At 65.7% G+C, this 23,204-nt stretch overlaps 3 protein-coding genes across 3 annotated transcripts; 2 read left to right on the forward strand and 1 right to left on the reverse strand.

The window, feature by feature from the left end:
• The first annotated feature begins 1,105 nt into the window (after positions 1-1,105).
• CS (citrate synthase) lies at positions 1,106-5,928 on the forward strand. Its single transcript, XM_034071589.1, has 11 exons — positions 1,106-1,210; positions 2,406-2,453; positions 2,891-2,998; positions 3,084-3,149; positions 3,260-3,391; positions 3,472-3,660; positions 3,752-3,951; positions 4,038-4,167; positions 4,244-4,345; positions 5,116-5,325; positions 5,699-5,928. Exons 1-11 carry the CDS (start codon positions 1,157-1,159, stop codon positions 5,867-5,869), a joined length of 1,410 nt encoding a protein of 469 aa, XP_033927480.1. The 5' UTR covers positions 1,106-1,156; the 3' UTR covers positions 5,870-5,928.
• Positions 5,929-6,409: 481 nt separating this feature from the next.
• On the reverse strand, positions 6,410-9,398 carry COQ10A (coenzyme Q10A). Its single transcript, XM_034071590.1, has 5 exons — positions 9,270-9,398; positions 8,723-8,833; positions 7,846-8,038; positions 7,467-7,568; positions 6,410-7,041 (listed from the first exon to the last, which is right to left on the reverse strand). Exons 1-5 carry the CDS (start codon positions 9,308-9,310, stop codon positions 6,874-6,876), a joined length of 615 nt encoding a protein of 204 aa, XP_033927481.1. The 5' UTR covers positions 9,311-9,398; the 3' UTR covers positions 6,410-6,873.
• Positions 9,399-9,830: 432 nt separating this feature from the next.
• ANKRD52 (ankyrin repeat domain 52) lies at positions 9,831-22,070 on the forward strand. The gene is made up of 28 exons (XM_034071386.1): positions 9,831-9,925; positions 11,034-11,117; positions 11,926-12,004; positions 12,260-12,330; positions 13,248-13,448; positions 13,534-13,621; positions 14,120-14,262; positions 14,340-14,552; positions 14,937-15,015; positions 15,239-15,353; positions 15,440-15,522; positions 15,599-15,716; positions 16,007-16,075; positions 16,212-16,352; positions 16,433-16,510; positions 16,704-16,815; positions 16,993-17,064; positions 17,275-17,476; positions 17,587-17,674; positions 17,762-17,879; positions 18,412-18,631; positions 18,781-18,868; positions 19,031-19,114; positions 19,255-19,400; positions 19,478-19,560; positions 19,770-19,852; positions 20,031-20,122; positions 20,697-22,070. Exons 1-28 carry the CDS (start codon positions 9,899-9,901, stop codon positions 20,939-20,941), a joined length of 3,222 nt encoding a protein of 1,073 aa, XP_033927277.1. The 5' UTR covers positions 9,831-9,898; the 3' UTR covers positions 20,942-22,070.
• Positions 22,071-23,204: the final 1,134 nt, after the last annotated feature.

Below are 23,204 nucleotides of genomic sequence, written 5' to 3' on the forward strand. Positions count from 1 at the left end.
GTCCCCTGTCACCTGGTGTCACCCATGGCACCCATCACCCAGTGTCACCCATGGCACCCATTGCCATGTGTCACCCATGGCACCATGTGTCCCCTATCACATGATGTCACCCATGGTCCCATGTCACCTGGTGTCACCCACAGTCCCATGTGTCACCCATGGCACCATGTGTCCCCTATCACATGATGTCACCCATGGTCCCATGTCACCTGGTGTCACCCACAGTCCCATGTGTCACCCATGGCACCATGTGTCCCCTGTCACCTGGTGTCACCCATGGCACCCATCACCCAGTGTCACCCATGGCACCCATTGCCATGTGTCACCCATGGCACCATGTGTCCCCTATCACATGATGTCACCCATGGTCCCATGTCACCTGGTGTCACCCACAGTCCCATGTGTCACCCATGGCACCATGTGTCCCCTATCACATGATGTCACCCATGGTCCCATGTCACCTGGTGTCACCCACAGTCCCATGTGTCACCCATGGCACCACGTGTCCCCTATCACATGTCACCCATGGCACCATGTCACCTGGTGTCACCCATGGTCCCATGCGTCCCCTGTCACCTGATATCACCCATGTTCCATGTCCTTGTGTCACTGTTACCGGGGCAATGACCTGGGGTCACCGGGGTCGCTCACCGGAGGCCACGCCCCCCTCCCGCTGACGTCACCGCGGAGCTCAAGCAATGGCACCGGGTGACCCCAGCCCCTGCCGGCAGCGGGTGACGTCATGGCCGCACCATGACCTCATGGCACGTGGCCTGGTGCGGGTGAAGCGGTGACGTGACGTCACGGGTTACCGTCCGTGACGTCACGCGGGAGGGGCGGGGCTCGGCCTCACCCCACCTCAAGGCCACGATCAGGCGAACGCTGCGGACGCCTACAGCCGGGGCCCCCCTACCCGCGCCGCCTCATTTGCATGGCTCCGCCCAACCGCGCGCAGACCAGCCAATAGGCAGCGGCTCTAACCCGGGCGGGGCGTGGCGAAGGGCGTGTCTATGCTAATGAGGACGGCGGCGCCGCGCCCCGCCCCGCCCGGCGCTCAGGACCCCCTCGGCCGCCGCTGCCGCCGCTCGCTCCCGGTGCCGCTCCCGGTGCCGCTCCCGGTGCCGCTCCTGGCCCCGCCCCTCCCGGTGCCGCCGCCATGACGCTCCTCGCCGCCGGCTCCCGCGCGGCCGCGCGCCTCCGCGGGCCCAAGGTGAGCGCGCCCGGCCGCGCCTTAAACGGGCGAGGGGGGGGGGGGGGGGGGGACCGGGCACGGCACCGGCTCTTAAAGGGGCGATGCGGGATGGGGGGGGGGGGGTGCGCGGCCTTAAAGGGGCCGTGCGGGGGGGGCCGCAGCCGGTGCACGTGGTGGGCACCGGCGCCGCCTCGGCCGTTAACGAATGGGGGAGGGGGGGGTGTCACCGGTTGGGCCGGGGGTAGAACCGGGGGATCCCCCCCTCCGGTGTCCGCTTCCCTTAGAGGGCAATGGGGTCACGGCCCCACCGGGCCGGGGTTGTGCTGGGGGGGGGCAGAACCGGACGCCGGTGCCGGTTTCCCCCCCCCCCCCCCTCCGCGTTGGCCGCGGCCTCGGGTTTCGTAACGGGCGCTGCGGTGTCGGTATCGACCGAGCGTTATTTTGGGCCCGCTCATGCCCCACTTGGCCCCGTGCTCCCGTTGGGGGGGGGTGACCCTCCGGTCCCTGCCCTATCCCCTCCGGTGTCACCGGCCCGGTGTGACCTTGAGCCCGGGGGCAGCGGGGCCCGGAGCGGTGACACCGGTGCCTGCGGCCGCCTTGACCTTGGGCTCCTCGCTGCCGCCTCCATTGTTCCTGCCCATACCGGGGGGGGGGAACGAGACGCGGCCCCCCCCCCCTCCCCCCATTCCCGTTGTACCGGTACCGGCCATGGACGCGGCTCCCTCCCCCCCGTTCCCGTTGTACCGGTACCGGCCATGGACGCGGCTCCCTCTCCCCCCCTCCCCGTTCCCGTTGTACCGGTACCGGCCATGGACGCGGCTCCCTCCCCCCCCCCCGTTCCCGTTGTACCGGTACCGGCCATGGACGCGGCTCCCTCCCCCCCTCCGTTCCCGTTGTACCGGTACCGGCCATGGACGCGGCTCCCCCCCCTCCATTCCCGTTGTACCGGTACCGGCCATGGACGCGGCTCCCCCCTCCCCGTTCCCGTTGTACCGGTACCGGCCATGGACGCGGCTCCCTCCCCCCCCCGTTCCCGTTGTACCGGTACCGGCCATGGACGCTCCCGGCCGCAGCTTCCCGGCCGCATCCAGGCGGGATCCCCGTGGGTGGGAACAAAGCCCTCGGCTTCCCCGGCGCTGCCGCAGGGAACCGCAGAGCTTCCGGCCTGGCAGGGCCCTACCGGTAACACCAACCCCGTCCTGCTCTGCCACAGAACCCTCCGTGTGTCCTCCTCGCTGCCCGCTGCGCCAGCGCCGCCACGGTAAGGGGGGGGGGGGGGGGGCTCATCCCCACCGGTACCAGGTCCCCATCCCCATCGGTACCGGGTCCTCATCCCCACCGGTACCGGGTGCTCAGCCCCACCGGTACCGGGTGCTCAGCCCCACCTGTACTGGGTCCTCATCCCCACCGGTACCGGGTCCTCATCCCCACGGGTACCGGGTGCTCAGCCCCACCGGTACCGGGTCCTCATCCCCACGGGTACCGGGTCCTCATCCCCACCTGTACCGGGTCCTCATCCCCACCGGTACCGGGTCCTCATCCCCACGGGTACCGGGTCCTCATCCCCACGGGTACCGGGTCCTCAACCCCATCGGTACCGGGTCCTCATCCCCACCGGTACCGGGTCCTCATCCTCACCGGTACCGGGTCCTCATCCCCACTGGTACCGGGTGCTCATCCCTGCTCCCTGTCCCCCAGAACCTTAAGGACGTCCTGGCCTCCATGATCCCCAAGGAGCAGGCGAAGATCAAGAGCTTCCGGCAGCAACACGGCAGCACAACCATCGGCCAGATCACGGTGGATATGGTGAGACCGGAGCCGGGGGGGGTGATGGATGCGCCGGTGTCACCACAACCGGTAACACCGGCTCCATCCGGCCCTGCGCTCTCAGGTGTACGGCGGCATGAGGGGCATGAAGGGGCTGATCTACGAGACCTCAGTGCTGGATCCTGATGAGGTAGGGCCACATCCTGCCCCGCTCGGTGCTGGTGGCACCACCGTGGGGCTCACACCGGCACCGCTCGGTGCCGGCACCACCGAGGTCCTCACACCGGCTCCGCTCCGCAGGGCATCCGGTTCCGCGGTTACAGCATCCCCGAGTGCCAGAAGCTGCTGCCCAAGGCGGCCGGGGGTGAGGAGCCGCTGCCCGAGGGGCTGTTCTGGCTGCTGGTGACCGGGGAGATGCCCACCCAGGAGCAGGTACCGTCAATGGGGGGGTCACCGCGGGTCCCGGTGCTGCCGGCACCGGAGCCGCCGGCTCAGCCCCACATCCATTGCAGGTGACGTGGCTGTCGCGGGAATGGGCTCGCCGCGCGGCGCTGCCGTCACACGTGGTCACCATGCTGGACAACTTCCCCACCAACCTGCACCCCATGTCCCAGCTGAGCGCGGCCATCACCGCGCTCAACAGCGAGAGCAAGTTCGCACGCGCCTATGCCGAGGGCATCCACCGCGCCAAGTACTGGGAGGTAATGGGGGGGGCACACGGACACCCCCGGATGGGGCACGGGGGCCACATGGGGAAGGGAGGGGGGTCCTGGTTCCATTGCTCTGCCGCAGTTCATCTATGAGGACGCCATGGACCTGATCGCGAAGCTGCCGTGTGTGGCTGCCAAGATCTACCGGAACCTGTACCGCGAGGGCAGCAGCATCGGAGCCATCGACCCCAACCTCGACTGGTCCCACAACTTCGCCAACATGCTGGGATATGCTGAGCCCCAGTTCATTGAGCTCATGCGGCTCTACCTCACCATCCACAGGTGGGGGCTGAGGGCTGTGGGGCAGGGTTGGCATCGCTGTGGTTATGGGGCACAAGGGGGATCTGATGCTGCCTCCTCACCCACAGTGACCATGAGGGGGGCAACGTGAGCGCCCACACCAGCCACTTGGTGGGCAGCGCCTTGTCCGACCCCTACCTCGCCTTCGCCGCCGCCATGAACGGGCTGGCCGGGCCCCTGCACGGGCTGGCTAACCAGGTGAGCGCTGCCGGTGCCGGCGCGGGCGCCGCTGCCGTGGGGCACAGCACTGAGCCCCATTCCCTGCCCCACACAGGAGGTGCTGCTGTGGCTCACGGACCTGCAGAAGGAGCTGGGCACGGACGTGTCGGATGAGAAGCTGAGGGACTTCATATGGAACACACTGAACTCGGGCAGGGTGAGCTCAGCTGTGGGGCACTGAGCGGAGGGGGTGAGGAGGCTGCAGAGGGACCTGCAGCAGGGACGGGAGCAGTGGGATGAGGGCTGCTGGGATACGGGATGGGAGGAGGGATGAGGCCGGGATGCTCCATCCCCGGTGCCATGGGATGGGATGAGGTCGGGATGCTCCATCCCCGGTGCCATGGGATGGGATGAGGTTGGGATGCTCCATCCCCGGTGCCATGGGATGGGATGAGGTCGGGATGCTCCATCCCCGGTGCCATGGGATGGGATGGGGCCGGGATGCTCCATCCCCAGTGCCATGGGATGGGAGGAGGTTGGGATGCTCCATCCCCGGTGCCATGGGATGGGATGAGGTTGGGATGCTCCATACCCGGAGCCATGGGATGGGAGGAGGTTGGGATGCTCCATCGCTGGTGCCATGGGATGGGAGGAGGTCGGGATGCTCCTTCCCCAGTGCCATGGGATGGGATGAGGTTGGGATGCTCCATCGCTGGTGCCATGGGATGGGAGGAGGTCGGGATGCTCCATCGCCGGTGCCATGGGATGGGATGAGGTTGGGATGCTCCTTCCCCAGTGCCATGGGATGGGATGAGGTTGGGATGCTCCTTCCCCAGTGCCATGGGATGGGAGGAGGTCGGGATGCTCCATCCCCAGTGCCATGGGATGGGATGAGGTTGGGATGCTCCTTCCCCAGTGCCATGGGATGGGATGAGGTTGGGATGCTCCATCGCCGGTGCCATGGCAGCCTCTCCCCACCCCACACAGGTGGTTCCCGGCTATGGGCACGCAGTGCTGCGCAAGACAGACCCACGCTACAGCTGCCAGCGCGAGTTCGCCCTCAAGCACCTGCCCCAGGATCCCCTCTTCAAGCTCGTGGCTCAGCTCTACAAGATCGTCCCCAATGTGCTCCTGGAGCAGGGCAAGGCCAAGAACCCCTGGCCCAATGTGGATGCTCACAGCGGGGTCCTGCTGCAGGTGAGCCCCAAGCTGCCCCAGTGCTGCCCTATTGCTGCCCCATTGCATTGACCCCTTTGCTCTGACCCCGTTGCTGCCCCAATGGTCTCACCCCACTGCACTGCCCCAGTGCTGCCCCATTGCACTGATCCCATTACTCTGACCCCTTTGCTGCCCTATTGCTGCCCCATTGCACTGATCCCATTACTCTGACCCCAGTGCTGCCCTATTGCTGCCCCATTGCTCTGGCCCCATTGCACTGATCCCATTGCTGCTGCGTTGCTCTAACCCCTTTGCTGCCCTATTGCTGCCCCAATGCTCTGACCCCCTTGCCCTGACCCCCATGCTCCCCCTTCCCCATTACCCCCCCGGCACTGACCTCTGCCCCCCGCAGTACTACGGCCTGAAGGAGATGAACTACTACACGGTGCTGTTCGGTGTGTCCCGGGCGCTGGGGGTCCTGGCACAGCTCATCTGGAGCCGGGCGCTTGGCTTCCCCCTGGAGCGCCCCAAGTCCATGAGCACCAAGGGGCTCATGCAGCTCGTGGGCTACAAGAGCGGGTAGGGCCGGACGGGGCTGCCGGGATGGACTCAGCACTGAACCCCCCCATTACCCCCCCCCTGCCCCTGTCCCCTCTGGATGGGGGGGGGGGGGGCAGCCCCACACACACTGGGACCCCCCCTTGGCTGCTGCGCTGGGGGGGGGTGGCACCAACGTTGGGGTCCCCCCCCCCCCCCTCCATTGAGTGGGTTCAGTCCAGGCTCTGTCCCAGCCCCCCCGGGGGCAGCAGGATGAATGTGCCCCCCCCATGCAGGGACGTGATACACTCCTCCCCCCCCGGCTGCACCCTGTGTTTGTGTGACCCCCCTCCCCCCCCCCCCGTGTCCGATCCCCTCCCCCACCCCCCCCCATCCCCCCCTCCCCCCCCCCCCCCCGGCCACTTCTGTACAAACAACGAGAAAATGCAAAATAAATGTTTTTATTAACAAATCCCAGTGGGATTTGGGGGGGGGAGGGGGGGGCAGGATGTGCCCATCCCCCCTCCCCCATAGCGAGCGCTGGTTTGGGGGTTCCCCCCAATGAGGACCATGAGGCTGCTCACCCTTGGGATAAGTCTTTATTGCCCTGGGGGGGCCCCCCCAGAGCCACCCCTATGGGGGTGCTGAAGGGGAGGGGAAGGTGATGGGGGGGGTGGTGGAGGGGGGGGCAGCGTGAGCCCCCCCCCCACCCTGTGCGTGTGCCTTGTGCAAACTGTGCCGTGGGGCCGGGTCCCTCTGCCCGGCTCCTGCCCTATGGCTCCTGGAGAGGAAGGAAGGGTCCTACCCCCTGTCCCCCCCACACCCCTTCCATAGCCCCCCCAAGGAGATAAAACTGAACCCAAAAGGGGGTCGAAGTCAATGAGCTCAAGCCCAAAACGGGACTAAAACCACTTAAAACCAAACAAGTCCATGGGGCTGGGGGCTCTCAGCATCCCCAACCCCCCATAGGGATGGGGGTGATGCAGCAGTGCCCATATAAATAACGGGGGGGGGGGGGGTCCTGGCCCGGTCAGTGCCCCACAACCACCCTCACGTCTGATGGACCTCATGGAACATGAGCTCCCGCGGGATCCGGGTCTCGGGCCCGAAGGTGGTGGCCGCGCGGCGCTCGAAGGCAGCCACCATCTGCTTGACCACCTCGTCGAAGAACACGGTGGCCAAGTGGGAGTGCAGCAGAGAGCGGAACTCGAACGAGATCTGGGGGGGGGATATGGGGTTTAGTGCGGGGGGGGGCAGGAGCCGTCCCCCCCCCCTCCATCACCGTCCCCCCCCTCCATCACCGTGTCCCCCCATCATCACCGTGTCCCCCCTCCATCACCGTCCCCCCCCTCCATCACCGTGTCCCCCCTCCATCACCGTGTCCCCCCTCCATCACCGTGTCCCCCCTCCATCACCGTCCCCCCCGTCCATCACCGTCCCCCCCCCCTCCATCACCGTCCCCCCCCCCCTCCATCACCGTCCCCCCCCTCCATCACCGTCCCCCCCCCCTCCATCACCGTCCCCCCCCATCACCGTCCCCCCCCCCTCCCTCACCGTCCGCCCCCCTCCATCACCGTCCCCCCCCCCCTCCATCACCGTGTCCCCCCCTCCATCACCGTCCCCCCCCCCCCCCATCACCGTACCGAGAAGTCCACGGTGCTGGTGCGCGGGTAGCCAGGGATGCCAGGGCTGAAGCGCCAGTTGGTCTCCAAGTGGTTGAAGAGCTTCCCATCGGTGCAGACAGCCTGGGGGGGGGGGGGGGGTCAGAGGGGATGGGGAGGGGGCTGCAAGGGGGTGACCCCCACAAGGGGGTCAGAGGGGATGGGGGGGGGGGTGTAAGGGGGTGACCCCCCCATGGCTCCGGGAAGGGGGTCAGAGGGGATGGGGGGGCTGTAAGGGGGTGACCCCCACAAGGGGCTCAGAGGGGATGGGGGGGGTGTAAGGGGGTGACCCCCACAAGGGGGTCAGAGGGGATGGGGGGGGGGCTGTAAGGGGGTGACCCCCCCACGGCTCCAGGCTCACCTTGACCAGGTGCGGGCGCACCAGGGTGACACTGGACGTGTACCGCTCCAGCACCGGGGGGAAGCCAACCTCGAGCTGTGCCTTGAGGTGCCCCTTGCGCCGCGTCAGCACCACCGAGCGCTGGCACCAGGGCACGAACAGCCGGTAGTCCTCGACCGTGGCCACCACCGTGTACATCTCCTGCATGGAGTAACTGCGGGGGCATTGAGGGCTATGGGCATTGAGGGCCATGGGGGGCACTGAGGGGATGGGGGCATTGAGGGCAATGAGGGCATTGAGGGCCATGGGGCACTGAGGGCCATGGGGGGGCATTGAGGGCCATGGGGGGGCATTGAGGGCCATGGGGCACTGAGGGCCATGGGGGGGCATTGAGGGCCATGGGGCACTGAGGGCCATGGGGGGGCATTGAGGGGATGGGGGCATTGAGGGCAATGAGGGCATTGAGGGCAGGGGGGCATTGAGGGTGAGGGGGACATTGAAGGCAATGGCCATTGAGGGCAATGGGGGGCATTGAGTGTGGGGGGGCATTGAGGGCAATGGGCATTGAGGGCAAGGGGGGGGCATTGAGTGTGGGGGGGGGCATTGAGGGCAGGGGGGCATTGAGGGCAATGGAGGACATTGAGGGCAATGGGGGGCATTGAGTGTGGGGGGTCATCACCCATCACAAAGAGATGGGCATTGAGCCATGGTGGGTATTGAGGGCAAGGGATCATTGAGAGCAATGGGGACACTGAAGCCCATGGGTGCTCAGCACCCATCCCAAAGGGGCCCATGGGGTGCTCAGCACCCCCCCCGGGGGGTGACCCCGGTACCGTGACCCCGGTGCCGTGACCCCGGTGCCGTGACCCCGGTGCCGTGACCCCACCGCGCTCCGTACCCCATGATCCTCCGCTCCGAGTACTCCCTCCTCCGGGTTCCGAGGCTCCGGAAGCTCCTCACGGGCAGGAGCCGCAGATCCGGTGCCCGGAGCGCGCTGAGCACCGCGGGGCTGGGGGGGGGGGGATGGGGCCGTTACCGGTGACCCGGACCCGGCTCTGGTGCAGGAACCGGAACCGGGACACGGGGGGGGGGCGGCTCCATGGGGGGACAACAGCGGCACCGGGACCGGACGGGGGGGGGGGGGGTTCCGGTGATCGCTGCCCCCCCCCCGGGGGCACCAAGGGGTTATTTATAGCGACGGCTCCGCTGCCCCCCCCCGGGCCTGGCAGCGGCCAGGGCAGCCCCGGACGGGCCCCCCCGGTCCCGGTGTGTCCGGTGACAGCACCCAGCGCCCCCCCCCTCCCGGTGCGTCCGGTGACAGCACCTAGCTCCGCCCCCCCCCGGTCCCGGACGTCCCCGGTGATCCGGTCACAGCCCCCCCCGCTCCCGTGTGTCCGGTCCCATCGCTCCCGATCCGCTGTATCCGGTACCACGGCCCCGCTCACCCCAGGCCCTGCAGGGCCCCGCGGAGCCTCCGCGCCGCCATCACCGGGGCCCGGAGCCCTCGCACCGGGTGACCTCTCACCCCTTCCCGTGACGTCACCGAACGTCACCGCGTTCAGCGCGCCGGGAGCACCGCCCCCCGCGCGGGGCACCATGGGAGGTGCAGTCCGCGGCGCGCGGGGGCTGACGGGAGCTGTAGTTCCGGTGGGGTCAGAACCGGGGTCAGCCCCGGTGGGACCGGAACCCCCCTCCCCTCCCCCCCCCGCTCCCCGGTCCCGGTGCGGACCCGTTCCACGTGCCAGGGCTGCGGCCTCGGCCCGGTCCGCAGCCGGACGGACCCTAACCAACCCCGTGCCCGGTGCCGGTGCCCGGACGGGAGCTCCGGTCCCGCCGCCCCCTTCACCCCGCCCGGTGCGGCCGCAAGGCCCCTCCGGTGCCCGGGCCCCGCACACGTGTCTGCCCCCACAGCCGGTACCGGGCCCGGTTCGCAGCCTCTCCCCGCCGGCGGCGGCGCTGCGGCCGCTCCCTCGCGGTGGGCGGGCCCAGGCGCTCCCCGCCCCGCCGGAGCCGCCCGAGCGGAGCCGCCGCGGCCGGAGCCCGATGCCGGGAGCTGCGCGTTGAGGGCCCCAGGATGGGGATCCTGAGCATCACGGAGCAGGTACCGGAACCGGCCCCGGCCCCGGCCCGGCCGCTGCGCCAGCCCCGGGATGCGCGGCCTGCTCCGCACCGCCGGGCCCGGCCTCGGCCTCCGCCCCAGGCCGCGGCTGCCGCCCGGGGCCGGCCCCGCTGGAGCCCAACCGGGAGCACCGGCCGCGGGGGCTGCGGGGATGGGTTCGGGCCGGGGGGGGGGGGGGGGAGCGTCCGTCCCATTGCGAGGCCTCGGTCGGGGCTCCGTGCACGAGCATCCCGGGAGCGCTCGTCCGGATGCTCCGGGTCGGGAGCTGCGGCCCCGGTGGGGCCTGCGGAGCGGGGCTGGATCCGGCCCCATAGAGCCTGCGGAGCGGGGCTGGACCCGGCCCCATAGAGCCTGCGGAGCGGGGCTGGACCCGGCCCCGGTGGGGCCTGCGGAGCGGGGCTGGACCCGGCCCCATAGAGCCTGCGGAGCGGGGCTGGCTCCGGCCCCATGGAGCCTGCGGAGCGAGGCTGGATCCGGCCCCATGGAGCCTGCGGAGCGGGGCTGGATCCGGCCCCATGGAGCCTGCGGAGCGGGGCTGGATCCGGCCCCATGGAGCCTGCGGAGCGAGGCTGGATCCGGCCCCATGGAGCCTGCGGAGCGGGGCTGGACCCGGCCCCATAGAGCCTGCGGAGCGGGGCTGGCTCCGGCCCCGTTCCCGGTGCTAACCGGGGCCCTGCTCGCTCCATGTGCGGGGGGGGCAGAGCCGGCTCCGCCGCAGCCCTCACCCCCCCGACGGCTCCATTATCCCTCGGGATCCCGGCCCCGTCCCGGTGGTGCCATCCGGTAGCGGTGCTGAGGCCGCCGCATTACAGGGCCCCGGAGCCGTTGCCGGTGTGGGGATGGGGTGGGGGGTGGGGTCATTCCGGAGCTCGGGATGAGCCCTTGGGATGAGCCCTTGGGATGAACCCATTGGGATGAACCCATTGGGGCAGTGGTGACAGCACCCACAGAGCTCGGGCATGGAAACGGCTCCATGGGAGCTCCAGGACACTGGGGAGGTTTGGGGCAGGGATGCAGGGGGGGGACAAGGGGATGGCTCAAACCTGCCCCCCCCGGAGCCACCTTCACCCCCTTCCCTTCCCCTTCGCAGCCTCCTCTGGTCCAAGCCATCTTCAACCGGGATGTAGAGGAGGTTCGGTCCCTGCTGAGCCAGCAGGAGAACATCAATGTCCTGGTGAGCGCTGTCGGGCCCGGCCCCCCCCCCCTTAACCCTGACCCTAACCCGGCCCCCCACCCCTAACCCTAACCCTTACACCACTCCCTTCCCTTCCCATCCGCAAGCTTCAGGGATGCTCCTGTTCCCACCCGGCTCCCACGTCCCCATCCTGCCTCCCTGTGCGGCCCTGGTGCCAACCCCTCACCAACTAACCCCTCCCCAACCCCTCACCAACCCCTCACCAACCCCTCACCAAACCCTCACCAAACCCTCACCAACCCATCACCAAACCCTCACCAACCCCTCCCCAACCCATCACCAAACCCTCACCAACCCCTCACCAACCCCTCACCAACCCCTCACCAAACCCTCACCAAACCCTCACCAAACCCTCACCAACCCCTCACCAAACCCTCACCAAACCCTCACCAAACCCTCCCCAACCCCCCCAGATTTTAACCAAATGCAAAGTAGTTCCTTGTGTTTTCCATCCCCAAACCCGGGCCTTGGAATGGGCTCCTGCTGTTCCCTCCTCCCCTTTGCTCCATGGGGTGTTCCTCGAGGGAAGCCTCAGGCAGGGGTTGAGCCCCTGGTGTAGGATCAGATCCCCCCTCCGGGCACCCTGCAGCCCCTATGGGTGGCATTGGGATGGGCACCCTGCTCCCCTCAGCTCTGCCCTCCCTTTAAAGCAGCTGCTCCTGTCTCCATCCCGGGATGCCCATGGGATGTGCTGCATGGGCTGCAGTGGGGCAGGGAGCTCACCCCCATCCCGTTCCCTATCCCCCATCCCGTTCCCTATCCCCCATCCCGTTCCCTATCCCCTCAGGACCAGGAGCGCCGGACACCGCTGCATGCAGCTGCCTACCTGGGAGATGTGGCCATCCTGGAGCTCCTCATCCTGTCAGGTAACGGCTGCGGCGCTGGGCATGGAGCTGGCACTGCCTCAGAGGGGTGCACAGCACCCATGGGGGCTGCTCCTGCCTGGGGGGGGTCAGCAGCACAGGGACCCGGAGGCTCTGGGGGTGCTCTGCCCCCTTCCCTCCCCGGTGCCCTGTGTTAGCTCTGGCCCCTTCCCATGGATACTGCAGAGCACTCAGAGCCCCCCCTGGGGCCGTGGGGCTCCTCTGGGTGCCCTGACCCCCCCTCTGCTCCCCCGTTAGGTGCTAACGTCAATGCCAAGGACACGGTTTGGCTCACACCTCTGCACCGCGCGGCCGCCTCTCGCCACGAGGTAGGAACCTTCTCAAGCTCCTTCATGGAGCTGCTGTTCCTCCTTCAGGGCTGATCCAGGTTTGGATGGGGCTCTCCCACCCCCTTCCGGGAGCGCATCCCATTGGAATGCTGTCCTTAGGGTCTGGGTCACTGAACACAGGGAGCTGGGGCTGTTCCAGCGGGTCCAGAGCGATTCCTGCTCTTGGGAATGCTGCATTTAGGTGGTGCCCATCCATTCACCCAGCCCTGGCAGGGAAGAGCTGCAATGGGGCTGAATGTGCCTCATGCAGGTCCCATCCACCAAGCCTGGAGCTGCCCTGGCTGAGGCTGGAGGCTTCCCATAGGGAAGAGCTTTTCTCCCTCCCCATTCCCAGCGCCTTTTCCCTGCTGCCTTTACCCATCCTTTGCATGGAAGCAGGGTCTGAGGCTATGGAAGCAGGCCCGGGCTATGGGATGGGGGCAGCCCCGGGCTATGGGATGGGGGCAGCCCCGGGCTATGGGATGGGGGCAGCCCCAGGTTATGGGATGGGGGCAGCCCCAGGTTATGGGATGGGGGCAGCCCCAGGTTATGGGATGGGGGCAGCCCCAGGTTATGGGATGGGGGAGCTCCAGGCTATGGGATGGGGTCAGCCCCGGGCTATGGGATGGGAGCAGCTCCAGGCTATGGGATGGGGGCAACCCCAGGCTATGGGATAGGAGCAGCTCCAGGCTATGGGATGGGGGCAACCCCAGGCTATGGGATGGGGGCAGCCCCAGGTTATGGGATGGGGGAGCCCCAGGCTATGGGATGGGAGCAGCTCCAGGCTATGGGATGGGAGCAGCCCCAGGCTATGGGATGGGGGCAACCCCAGGCTATGGGATGGGGGCAGCTCCAGGCTATGGGACAGGAGCAGGCAGGTGATGCAGCCGCAGCCTCCCCATCCCTCGCTCCTGCAGAAAGCCCTGCACCTCCTCCTGAAGCACTCTGCGGACGTCAATGCCCGCGACAAGCACTGGCAGACCCCACTGCACGTGGCTGCTGCCAACAGGGCCACCAAGTGCGTGGAGGCCATGGTCCCATTGCTGAGCACCGTCAACGTGGCCGACCGCACCGGGCGCACCGCGCTGCACCACGCCGTGCACAGCGGCCACCTCGAGGTGGGCTCCGGTGGTCACCACCACCAACACCAACACCAACACCCCCCCCCAGCCGGGACCCCTCTCACCATCTCTGCCCATGCAGATGGTGAACCTGCTGCTGAACAAAGGGGCCACCCTGAGCACTTGTGACAAGAAGGATCGACAGCCCATCCACTGGGCGGCTTTCCTGGGTAGGTTTTCCCTATGGGAATCACGTCAGGTGCTTCTCATGTGTTCTTGGGTGTTCCCATAGGAGCCAGGCTGGGAACACTGGGACTGGAGCAGAGGAGCTGTGTGGGGAGCTCAGAGCAGCTTCCAGTGGCTGGAGGGGGTACAAGGATGCTGGAGACGGACCTGCAGCAGGGACTGGAGCAATGGGACAAGGGGTGATGGGTTCAGACTGGAACAGGGGGAGCTCAGCTTGGAGATAAGGAAGCTCTTCCCTGTGAGGGTGCTGGGACACTGGGATGGGTTGAATGGAGCAGGTTGGGATGCTCCATCCCTGGCAGTGCTCAAGGCCGGGTTGGACGGAGCCTTGGGTGTCAGGGTCCAGTGTGAGGCCTCCTCCCCCATCCCCATGGACCTGGCTGACCCTAACACCCTTCCCAAGCCATCCCATGCCTCCGGCTCCCCCTTGGGGCACTGGGGCTGCCCCGAGGCTGCTCTGCTCTCACTGCTCCTCTCCGCAGGGCACCTGGAGGTGCTGAAGCTGCTGGTGGCTCGTGGGGCAGATGTGATGTGCAAGGACAAGAAGGGCTATACCCTGCTGCACACGGCGGCTGCCAGTGGGCAGGTGGAGGTGGTGCGGCACCTCCTGCGCCTGGGGGTCGAGGTAAGGGGTCAGGACACCGGCACCGGCGGCTCCCGGTGCTCCCTGGCCCCGTCCCACTGGAGCCGGTCCCGTTCCAGATCGATGAGCCCAACAGCTTCGGGAACACTGCTCTGCACATTGCCTGTTACATGGGCCAGGATGCTGTGGCCAACGAGCTGGTCAACTACGGTGCCAACGTCAACCAGCCCAACGACAAGGGCTTCACCCCCCTGCACTTCGCAGCCGTCTCCACCAACGGGGCCCTGTGCCTCGAGCTCCTGGTGAACAACGGTGCCGATGTCAACTTCCAGGTGTGGGGCAGGGGATGGGGATGGGGGAGCAGGGGATGGGGGGAGCAGGGGATGGGGGGAGCAGGGGATGGGGGAGCAGGGGATGGGGATGGGGGGGCAGGGGATGGGGGGAGCAGGGGATGGGGATGGGGGGAGCAGGGGATGGGGATGGGGGGAGCAGGGGACGGGGGGGGCAGGGGATGGGGATGGGGGGAGCAGGGGTTGGGGATGGGGGGGCAGGGGTTGGGGATGGGGGAGCAGGGGTTGGGGATGGGGGGAGCAGGGGTTGGGGATGGGGGAGCAGGGGTTGGGGATGGGGGGAGCAGGGGATGGGGATGGGGGGAGCAGGGGATGGGGATGGGGGGGCCATGGGGAGCCCCTTGACATGGCTCCTGCTGCCTGCAGAGTAAGGAAGGGAAGAGCCCCTTGCACATGGCTGCCATCCACGGCCGCTTCACACGCTCGCAGATCCTCATCCAGAACGGTGAGTGCTGCCCCCGGCTCCCCCCGTGTGCCCATGGCCCTCAGGGGCAGCCAAGCACAGACCCACAGCGCTGCCATTGCAGCCAGCTCACAGCCCCAGGCTTGGCATGGGCACCCCCCATTCAACCAGGCCTGGAGCATCCCTCCGGGAGCAAGGGGCAGGCTGGGGTTGGGTCAGCATCCACATGGGGATGCAGCAGAGCCCTCTGGGGGTCTCTTTGCAGGCAGTGAGATTGACTGTGCTGACAAATACGGCAATACCCCCCTCCACGTTGCTGCTAGATACGGCCACGAGCTGCTAATAAGTACTTTGATGACGAATGGTGCTGACACTGCAAGGTAGGGATGGGAGTTCCTGCCCTGCGCTGGAGCATGTGGGAACACCGGGATGAGCATCCTGACATCCCTGCTCCTGCTCCCTGCAGGCGTGGGATCCACGACATGTTCCCCCTGCACTTAGCTGTTCTCTTTGGGTTCTCCGACTGTTGTCGCAAGCTGCTTTCCTCAGGTCAGTGAATGGCTCCTGCTGCCGTGGGGGGGCACAGGATGGGACCCCCCCACCCCTGAGCCTCCTCTGCCCACAGGTCAGTTGTACAGCATCGTGTCCTCGCTGAGCAACGAGCACGTGCTGTCTGCAGGCTTCGATATCAACACGCCTGACAACCTCGGCAGGACTTGCCTCCACGCTGCTGCTTCGGGGGGGTGAGCTCTGCATCCCCCCCAGTGCTGGGCTCAGAGCCTGCCTTGGGAACGGAGCCTTTGGGGCTCATCCCATCGCCCCTCTTCACCCGGCTCCTGAAGGGCTTCTGCACTGGTGGCCCAGGGGCTGTGGGGAGGGGGAACGTGGCTGCAGTGATGCTGCAGAGGGGTTGAGGCCTCCCATGGAGCTGGGGAGAGCTCTGTGTGCAGCTCCCAGCACCCAGCACCCAGCACCCAGCAGGCTGTGCTGGAGCTGCTGCCCCCCATGGGCTCTAACCTCCCTTCTCCTGCAGGAACGTTGAATGTCTTAACCTGCTGCTGAGCAGCGGTGCTGACTTGAGGAGGAGGGATAAGTTTGGGAGGTGAGGATGCTGCAGGACCCATTCCAGCCCCATTGCAGCTGCTTCCTGCCCCCGGTGCCAGCTCAAGGGGCCAGCTCCAGACCCAGCTCCTGCTGCCAGGCCTGGAGCTGAGCTCCTTCTCCTTGCCCTTTGCCAGGACCCCTCTGCACTACGCGGCCGCCAACGGCAGCTACCAGTGTACGGTGACCCTGGTGACGGCAGGAGCCAGTGTCAACGAGGCCGACTGCAAGGGCTGCACCCCCTTACACTATGCTGCTGCTTCGGACACGTACAGGAGGTGAGGGGGGCTCTGTGGGACCCCCCCTGCCCCCGGGGCTGGGTGATGGCAGCAACCAGAGCCTGGTCCTTGCCCTTCAGAGCAGAGACACATTCAGGAGCCAGCCATGACCCTGAGGAGGAGCCACTGAAGGAGTCCAGGATGAAGGAAGCGTTCTTGTGAGTGGCACTTGGTGGTTGTGCCCCCCCCTTCCCTGCATGGGGGCACTGGGAGCACCCCCCATTCACTGAGCCTGGGTCACAGCATCCTGCTCCTCACTTCCATGCCTTGGGAGGCAGGGATGGTGACCACAGCATCTCTGAGCTGAGCTCTCCATAGCTCAGCCGTTCCCCTTGCTCTTGCTGCCTGCAGCTGTTTGGAATTCCTGCTGGATAATGGTGCTGACCCATCCCTGCGGGATAAACAGGGATACACAGCTGTCCACTACGCGGCAGCCTATGGCAACAGGCAGAACCTGGAGCTGGTGAGTGCACTGCAGGAGAGCATCCCGAGGGCTGGAGGCCTCGGGGTTGGGGCAGGGGAAAGCCCTGGGAGCACCATGGAGGAAGGAGCTGAGCTCCTGCAGGACAGGGAGCACCTCAGAACGGGGGCAGAGCCTGAGCCCTGTGGGTCACTGGGGGCTTGTGTTGTGCTCCTGCAGCTCCTGGAGATGTCCTTCAACTGCCTGGAGGACGTGGAAAGCACCGTTCCCGTCAGCCCTTTGCACTTAGCTGTAAGTGGGGCTCCTGCAGCACCAGGGCAGGGGAGGAGCTGCCCTGGTCCTGGTCCCTTCATTGGGGATGTCACCCCCTTGGCAGCCACCCCCTGTACCCCTGTGGTGAGGGCTTGGTAGGGGACCAGGAGGTGATGGAGGCACCCAAAGGGGCCGCTCATGGGCGCAGCTCTCCCAGGCCTGGCTCTGCCATGCTTTGCTCTGCCCCAGGCCTACAATGGTCACTGTGAAGCCCTGAAGACCCTCGCTGAGACCCTGGTGAACCTGGACGTGCGGGACCACAAGGGCCGGACTGCTCTGTACCTGGCCACCGAGCGCGGCTCCACCGACTGCGTGGAGGTGCTCACCAGCCACGGAGCCTCGGCCCTGGTCAAGGAGAGGAAGAGGAAGTGGACTCCTCTCCATGCTGCAGGTGATGGGCTCAGGTGGACAGGGCAGGATGCAGCCCTGGAGGCGGCTTCAGGCCTTGCACAGGTCAAAGCCCCATCAAAGGGCTGATTCCTGCTCCTCTTGTGTCCTCAGCTGCCAATGGGAACACGGATTCCCTGCACCTCCTGATAGACAGTGGGGAGCGGGCAGACATCACCGACGTCATGGACATCCACGGCCAGTGAGTGTGGAGGGGCTGGAGCCCCTCGTGGGTGCCCCGGCCTGAGCCCTGCTCATGGCCCAGCTCCATCTCCTGCTCCCCCTGCAGAACCCCACTCATGTTGGCCATCATGAACGGCCACGTCGACTGCGTCCATCTCCTGCTGGAGAAGGGTTCCACAGCCGATGCTGCAGACAAGAGGGGAAGGACAGCTCTGCACCGGGGGGTGAGTGTGCCCCAGCTCCTGCTCCCCTCCCCTGGGCAGGCTGCTGCCTTTGTTCCATAGAACCATGCAATGGTTGGGTTGGGAAAGAGCTGGAGCTCATCCGGTTCCAGGGACACCTTCCTCTAGAGCAGGGTGCTCCAACCTGGCCTTGAGCACTGCCAGGGATGGAGCATCCAAACCTGCTCCATTCAACCCATCCCAGTGTCCCAGCACCCTCACAGGGAAGAGCTTCCTTATCTCCAAGCTGAGCTCCCCCTGTTCCAGTCTGAACCCATCACCCCTTGTCCCATCGCTCCAGTCCCTGCTGCAGGTCCCTCTCCAGCATCCTTGTACCCCCTCCAGCCACTGGAAGCTGCTCTGAGCTCCCCACACAGCTCCTCTGCTCCAGCCCCAGTGTTCCCAGCCTGGCTCCTATGAGAGCCCCTGCTCACCCTCTGCCCTCCAGCTCCTCACCCTGGGGCAGCAGCAGCAGTGCAGGGGGGTCCCTGCCCTGGCCGGTGCTGAGCTGCACCCACAGTGCTGTGCCCCACAGGCTGTGACAGGCTGTGAGGACTGCCTGGCTGCGCTGCTGGACCACGATGCCTTCGTCCTGTGCCGGGACTCCAAGGGCCGGACCCCCATCCACTTTGCATCAGCCTGTGGGCACCTGGAGGTGCTGCGCACGCTGCTGCAGGCAGCGCTGTCCACCGACCCCCTGGATGCTGGGGTGGATTACAGCGGCTTCTCCCCCATGCACTGGGCTTCCTACAGCGGTGAGGCCTTGGGAAGGGGCTGGGGGGGGGGGGGGTGACCTCCTTAGGAAGGGAATGGGGCAGGAAAGCAGGGATGAGGGAAGCATTGAGGCTCCGGGTGCCGTCCATCCCTCCGGTGCTGATGCTCTCTTGTCCTCCTCCCTCTGCAGGGCATGAGGATTGTCTGGAATTGTTACTTGAACACAACCCATTCGCGTACCTTGAAGGAAACCCCTTTACTCCATTGCACTGTGCAGTGTAAGCACCTGGGGGGGTGGGAGAAGGGATCCCGAGGAGCTCCCTTCCCATAGGCCTGGGGTCCCATTGAGCACATGGGGTTGGGTTTGACCCCCCCCAAGAGGCCTCCTTGGCTGCAGTTGCCTCGATGCCCTTTAATCCCTTCCCTTCTCCCCACGGCAGCATTAACAACCAGGATGGCACTGCTGAGATGCTGCTGGAAGCATTGGGTGCCAAGATTGTTAATAGCAGAGATGCCAAAGGAAGGTGAGCGCAGCCTCGACCCCATCCCTCTCCTGTCCCATGTGTGTCCCCCCCTTTAGGTGACGGCTGTGACTGCCTCCCCCTTCCCCTGGCCCAGGGGGGCCCCTGCAGCCCCCTCCTCACCCCATCTCTTGCCTCGCCAGGACTCCCCTTCACGCTGCTGCCTTTGCAGACAACACCCATGGTTTACAGCTGCTCCTGCGCCACCAGGCTGAGGTTGACCTGACCGACAAGCTGGGGAGGACCCCGCTCATGCTGGCTTCTGAGAACGGGCACTCTGCAGCCGTGGGTACGTGTGGGGCTGCTCCTGCCCCACGGCCTCAGCCCCACACCTGCCCCACTGCAGCTGCGCCCTCCTCCCTGCAGAGTTCCTGCTGTACCAGGCGAAAGCCAATATAACTGTGCTGGATGTCAACAAGAACACAGCTCTTCACCTGGCCTGCAGCAAGGTGGGCACCACACTCCCCACATCCAGAGCATCTGCTCCCACACGTCCCCACAAGGCAGGGGATGGAGGAGGCAGCAGTTTGGGTTCTTAAGCCCTGCCAAAGGGGTGGCCCTTGGGGTCAGTGGGGTTTTGGGAACGTTTCTGTGTCCTGAGCATCCCTGTTCCAGCCCCACTGCTCCTGCTCCATGAGCAGCTCCCTCTCCTTTCCAGGGCCATGAAAAGTGTGCCTTGTTGATCCTGGGGGAAACCCAAGACCTTGGCCTTATCAATGCAAGTAACAGTGCTCTGCAGATGTGAGTACTGGGGCAGCTGGGGAGGAGCTGGTGATGGGGATGGTGGCAGCAGCCAGGGGGTGCTGGGGGCTTCCTGCCTGCCTGGGCACAGCTCCATCCATCCGGGCCCTGCCCCACACCTGGAGCTTGCCCATGGGGATGTTGGGGTTGATGCTCCTGCCTGTGCTGCTCCCCCCAGGCCGCTCCACATCGCAGCACGCAATGGCTTGGCCGCCGTGGTGCAGGCGCTGCTCAGCAGAGGGGCCACTGTGCTGGCTGTGGATGAAGAAGGTGCGTGAGCCCCATGGGTCCTGGGGGGGGGGGGGTCCCCAATGGGTCCGGTCCATGGTTCTCAGCTTGTGGCATTGCAGGAGCCTCCAGGTGAGGCCATTGGTGCCCTGGGAAGGTATTCCCAGATCCCACAGCTTGGGAATGCTTCCCTGGGGCACCTCTTGGTGCTGTCAGGCTCCTGCCAAGGCACAGACCCAGCCTGGGCTGAGCCATGGGCTCCCCTGCAAGGGCTGTTGTGGCCTGAAGCTTTGTCTCCAAGCAGGGCTCCTGCTCTGCTGCAGGGCCTGTAGGTTACAGGATGTTAGAATAGGAATATAAGTTATGTATCCATAGGTTCAGTGCTAGGTTAACATGAGTGGGGTCCTGGAACAGGAATATAAGTTACCTATCCATTGGTTCAGGGTAGGATAACATGAGTTAAGGACTATCCTGCTGGCACTGGGGCTGTGGAGGCTCCATGGTCGTGTCCTGCAGCTCCTGCCCTGCAGTCCCTGCTGTGCCAGGCTCAGGACAAAGCCCATGCTCAGAGCCGCCAGCCCCCCCCATGCTCCTTCATCCCTCTCCTTCGCCCTAGGTCATACCCCAGCCTTGGCGTGCGCTCCCAACAAGGACGTCGCCGACTGCCTGGCACTTATCCTGTCCACCATGAAGCCTTTCCCCCCTAAGGACACCATCGGCTCCTTCAGCTTCAACCTCCTCAAGAACTGCGGCATCGCAGCCAAGACGGCCGCGTGTGGGGCCCTGCCCAACGGCAGCTCCTGCCCCTACGGCAAGGACCGGCCCAGCGCCATCGGCTTGGACGGCTGCTACTCGGAGTAGCTGCAGCGCTGGGTGACCCCGTCTCTTATCTATTTATTAGGAGTTCTATACGTATAGGGCACTTTAAAGGAGAACAAGACTGGGCCGAGCCAAGAGTTCAGAGCTGCCTCTTCCCCTTGGAGCCACCTGCACCATCCCCAGCCCCATCCTGCTCCCGCTGCGCTCCGCATGGGAGATGGATGCAGATGGGTTTGGTCCCCATCTCCAAACCCCTTTGGGTTCTGATGGTTTCTGTCCCATCCCCATCCCCTCCCCCCCCCTTTGGAAGTTTTGTTCCCTTCCTCGCTCCATCCATCGGGATGGGGAAGCCTGAACTCTTGGTGGGATGATGGGGAGGGAATGGGGGGGTGGGAGCTGCTGCTCCCGTTGCAATCGCTTCCCAAGCTCATCCTCCCGTTCCAAGACACACTTGAATCCAGATCTACTGTACTGGGACGCTGAGCTCCCCTCTAGGCAGCTCTCATGGGGAAGCAACGCGGGTGCTGCTGCCCGAGCCCGTGCCCAGGCTATGGATGCGCTGCTGGAGCCTCCCTCCCCTTTACCAGGCACTTTAGGGATGCTGTTGGTTGGGTTTTGTTTCCTCTGGCCGAGGCTCAGACCCAAGGAACTGAGGCTTGGCCAAGGTTCCATTCCCTGTTCCCCTGTTGCTTTTGTAGTTAGAGAGAGAGAACAGAAGTTGTTATTTATAGCAAAAGGAGCATTTTCCTTGGGGGAAAAACCCCAACAAAACCCATAAGGAAATCCCCTCTCTGAAAGCCTGACCCTGTCCAGAAGGACAAATGCACTTGAGAGCCTTGCTCCCACCCGCAGGAAAGCTGGGTGTATTTTTGTACTGCAGCATCGTGGTGTGGTTGTGGTGTTCTTTGGTTGGGGGGTTTGGTCCTTTAGGAATCCTGTTCCCACTGCAGCTTCGAGGCTCTGGCGCCTGTTGCGCTGGGCGATGCTATTCCCTTTGGATTCGGCTCTTATCCCTGTTCCCCTCGGGATGCCTGCGACCGTCCCCACGTGCACAGAGCAACCCTCTCGCAATGAGGCTCTCCAAAGCCAAAGACTGGGATGCTGGGAATGCCGCAGGGATGCAGGAAGGGGCTCAGCCCGACCCGCAGCCGTGGGCAGGGAGCTGAGCATCCCCCTCATGCCAAGGGGCTCTGTGGGTGAGGCTGTGCCGCTGCGGCCCCTGCGCTCTTGCTGTCTTGGAACCAAAGCCAAACTCTTCCGAACCAAATAGGACGTTTCAGGCTTGGCCTTGGGGGGGTGATGAGCACATTCCCTTCCCGGCTCCCTCTTCCCAGCCCTTCCCAAGCCGCACTTTGTTCTGCGAAGCACTCAGAGGGTTGTGCCCATGGGGAGGTCCCTGCGTCCCCTTCTGCGTTACCTCAGTTCGCACCCGGAAGAAACTTGAATCCCTGGATCCTTTGGGAAGATCCTGGCTCAGTGCTGGGGAGAACTGGACCCAGACACTTGTTTACACGCAGGGAGCAGCTCCCGCTCGTCCCCTTGGCCAGGAGCAGTCCCAGCATCGCTTGGCTCTCTCCTCGCTGCTGATCCCAACCCTCGCTCCCAGGGCAGGGAATGGGTCCCATCCCCAAGGATCTGTGCAGGCACCCGAGGGGCCGAGCTGCTCCCGTGGCTCCCGTGTTCCCATCCGTGCCCCTCATCCTGCTGGGCCTCAGCACCGTTCCCCTTGGCCTGGAGCGTGGCTCAATGCTGCTTCCCCCTCCCCATCTCTGGTTGTTAGCAGTGGTTGTGTGGTTGCTGAGTTCCTCCCTGCTCCCCTTGGCTTCCCTCCCCGTGTGACAATCAATGGGATCTCTGTAAGGGCTTCCCCTGCTCATTCCCTGCTTCCCAAGCCCTTCCTGCCCTCGCTCCCCATCCCCTTTGGCTCTTGGAAGGCAGAAGAGTGATGGAGGGACCCGAGGTTCCAGCAGCGCATCCGTGGCCTGGGAGCAGGGGAGGGATGCGGGGCCATGCGGGTACCAGTCTTGTTCTCCTTTAACGCCGCATTGTATCCCTTGGCAGCCCAGCTTGACAATTCCAGTCCTAACCCAAGTGTCTGGTCCTAGCTCATCCTTCTGCTCCACGACAGTTCTGTGATGGTTTCCCTGGTGCATTGTGAAGAGGGCGGAGGGGAACTTCCGGGGTGCCCCCATCCCCTCCCCAAGGACCTTTCCATGCCAAAGTTGGACCATTCCCGCTCCGCATCCTGCCGGTGCCGCCGTAGCTCCCACCAAGCAGTGGCTTTATGGCTTCCCCCATCCCCTCC

The sequence above is a fragment of the Melopsittacus undulatus genome, chromosome 21 (genome assembly GCF_012275295.1).
Source record: "Melopsittacus undulatus isolate bMelUnd1 chromosome 21, bMelUnd1.mat.Z, whole genome shotgun sequence".
NCBI classification, from domain to species: Eukaryota; Metazoa; Chordata; class Aves; order Psittaciformes; family Psittaculidae; genus Melopsittacus; species Melopsittacus undulatus.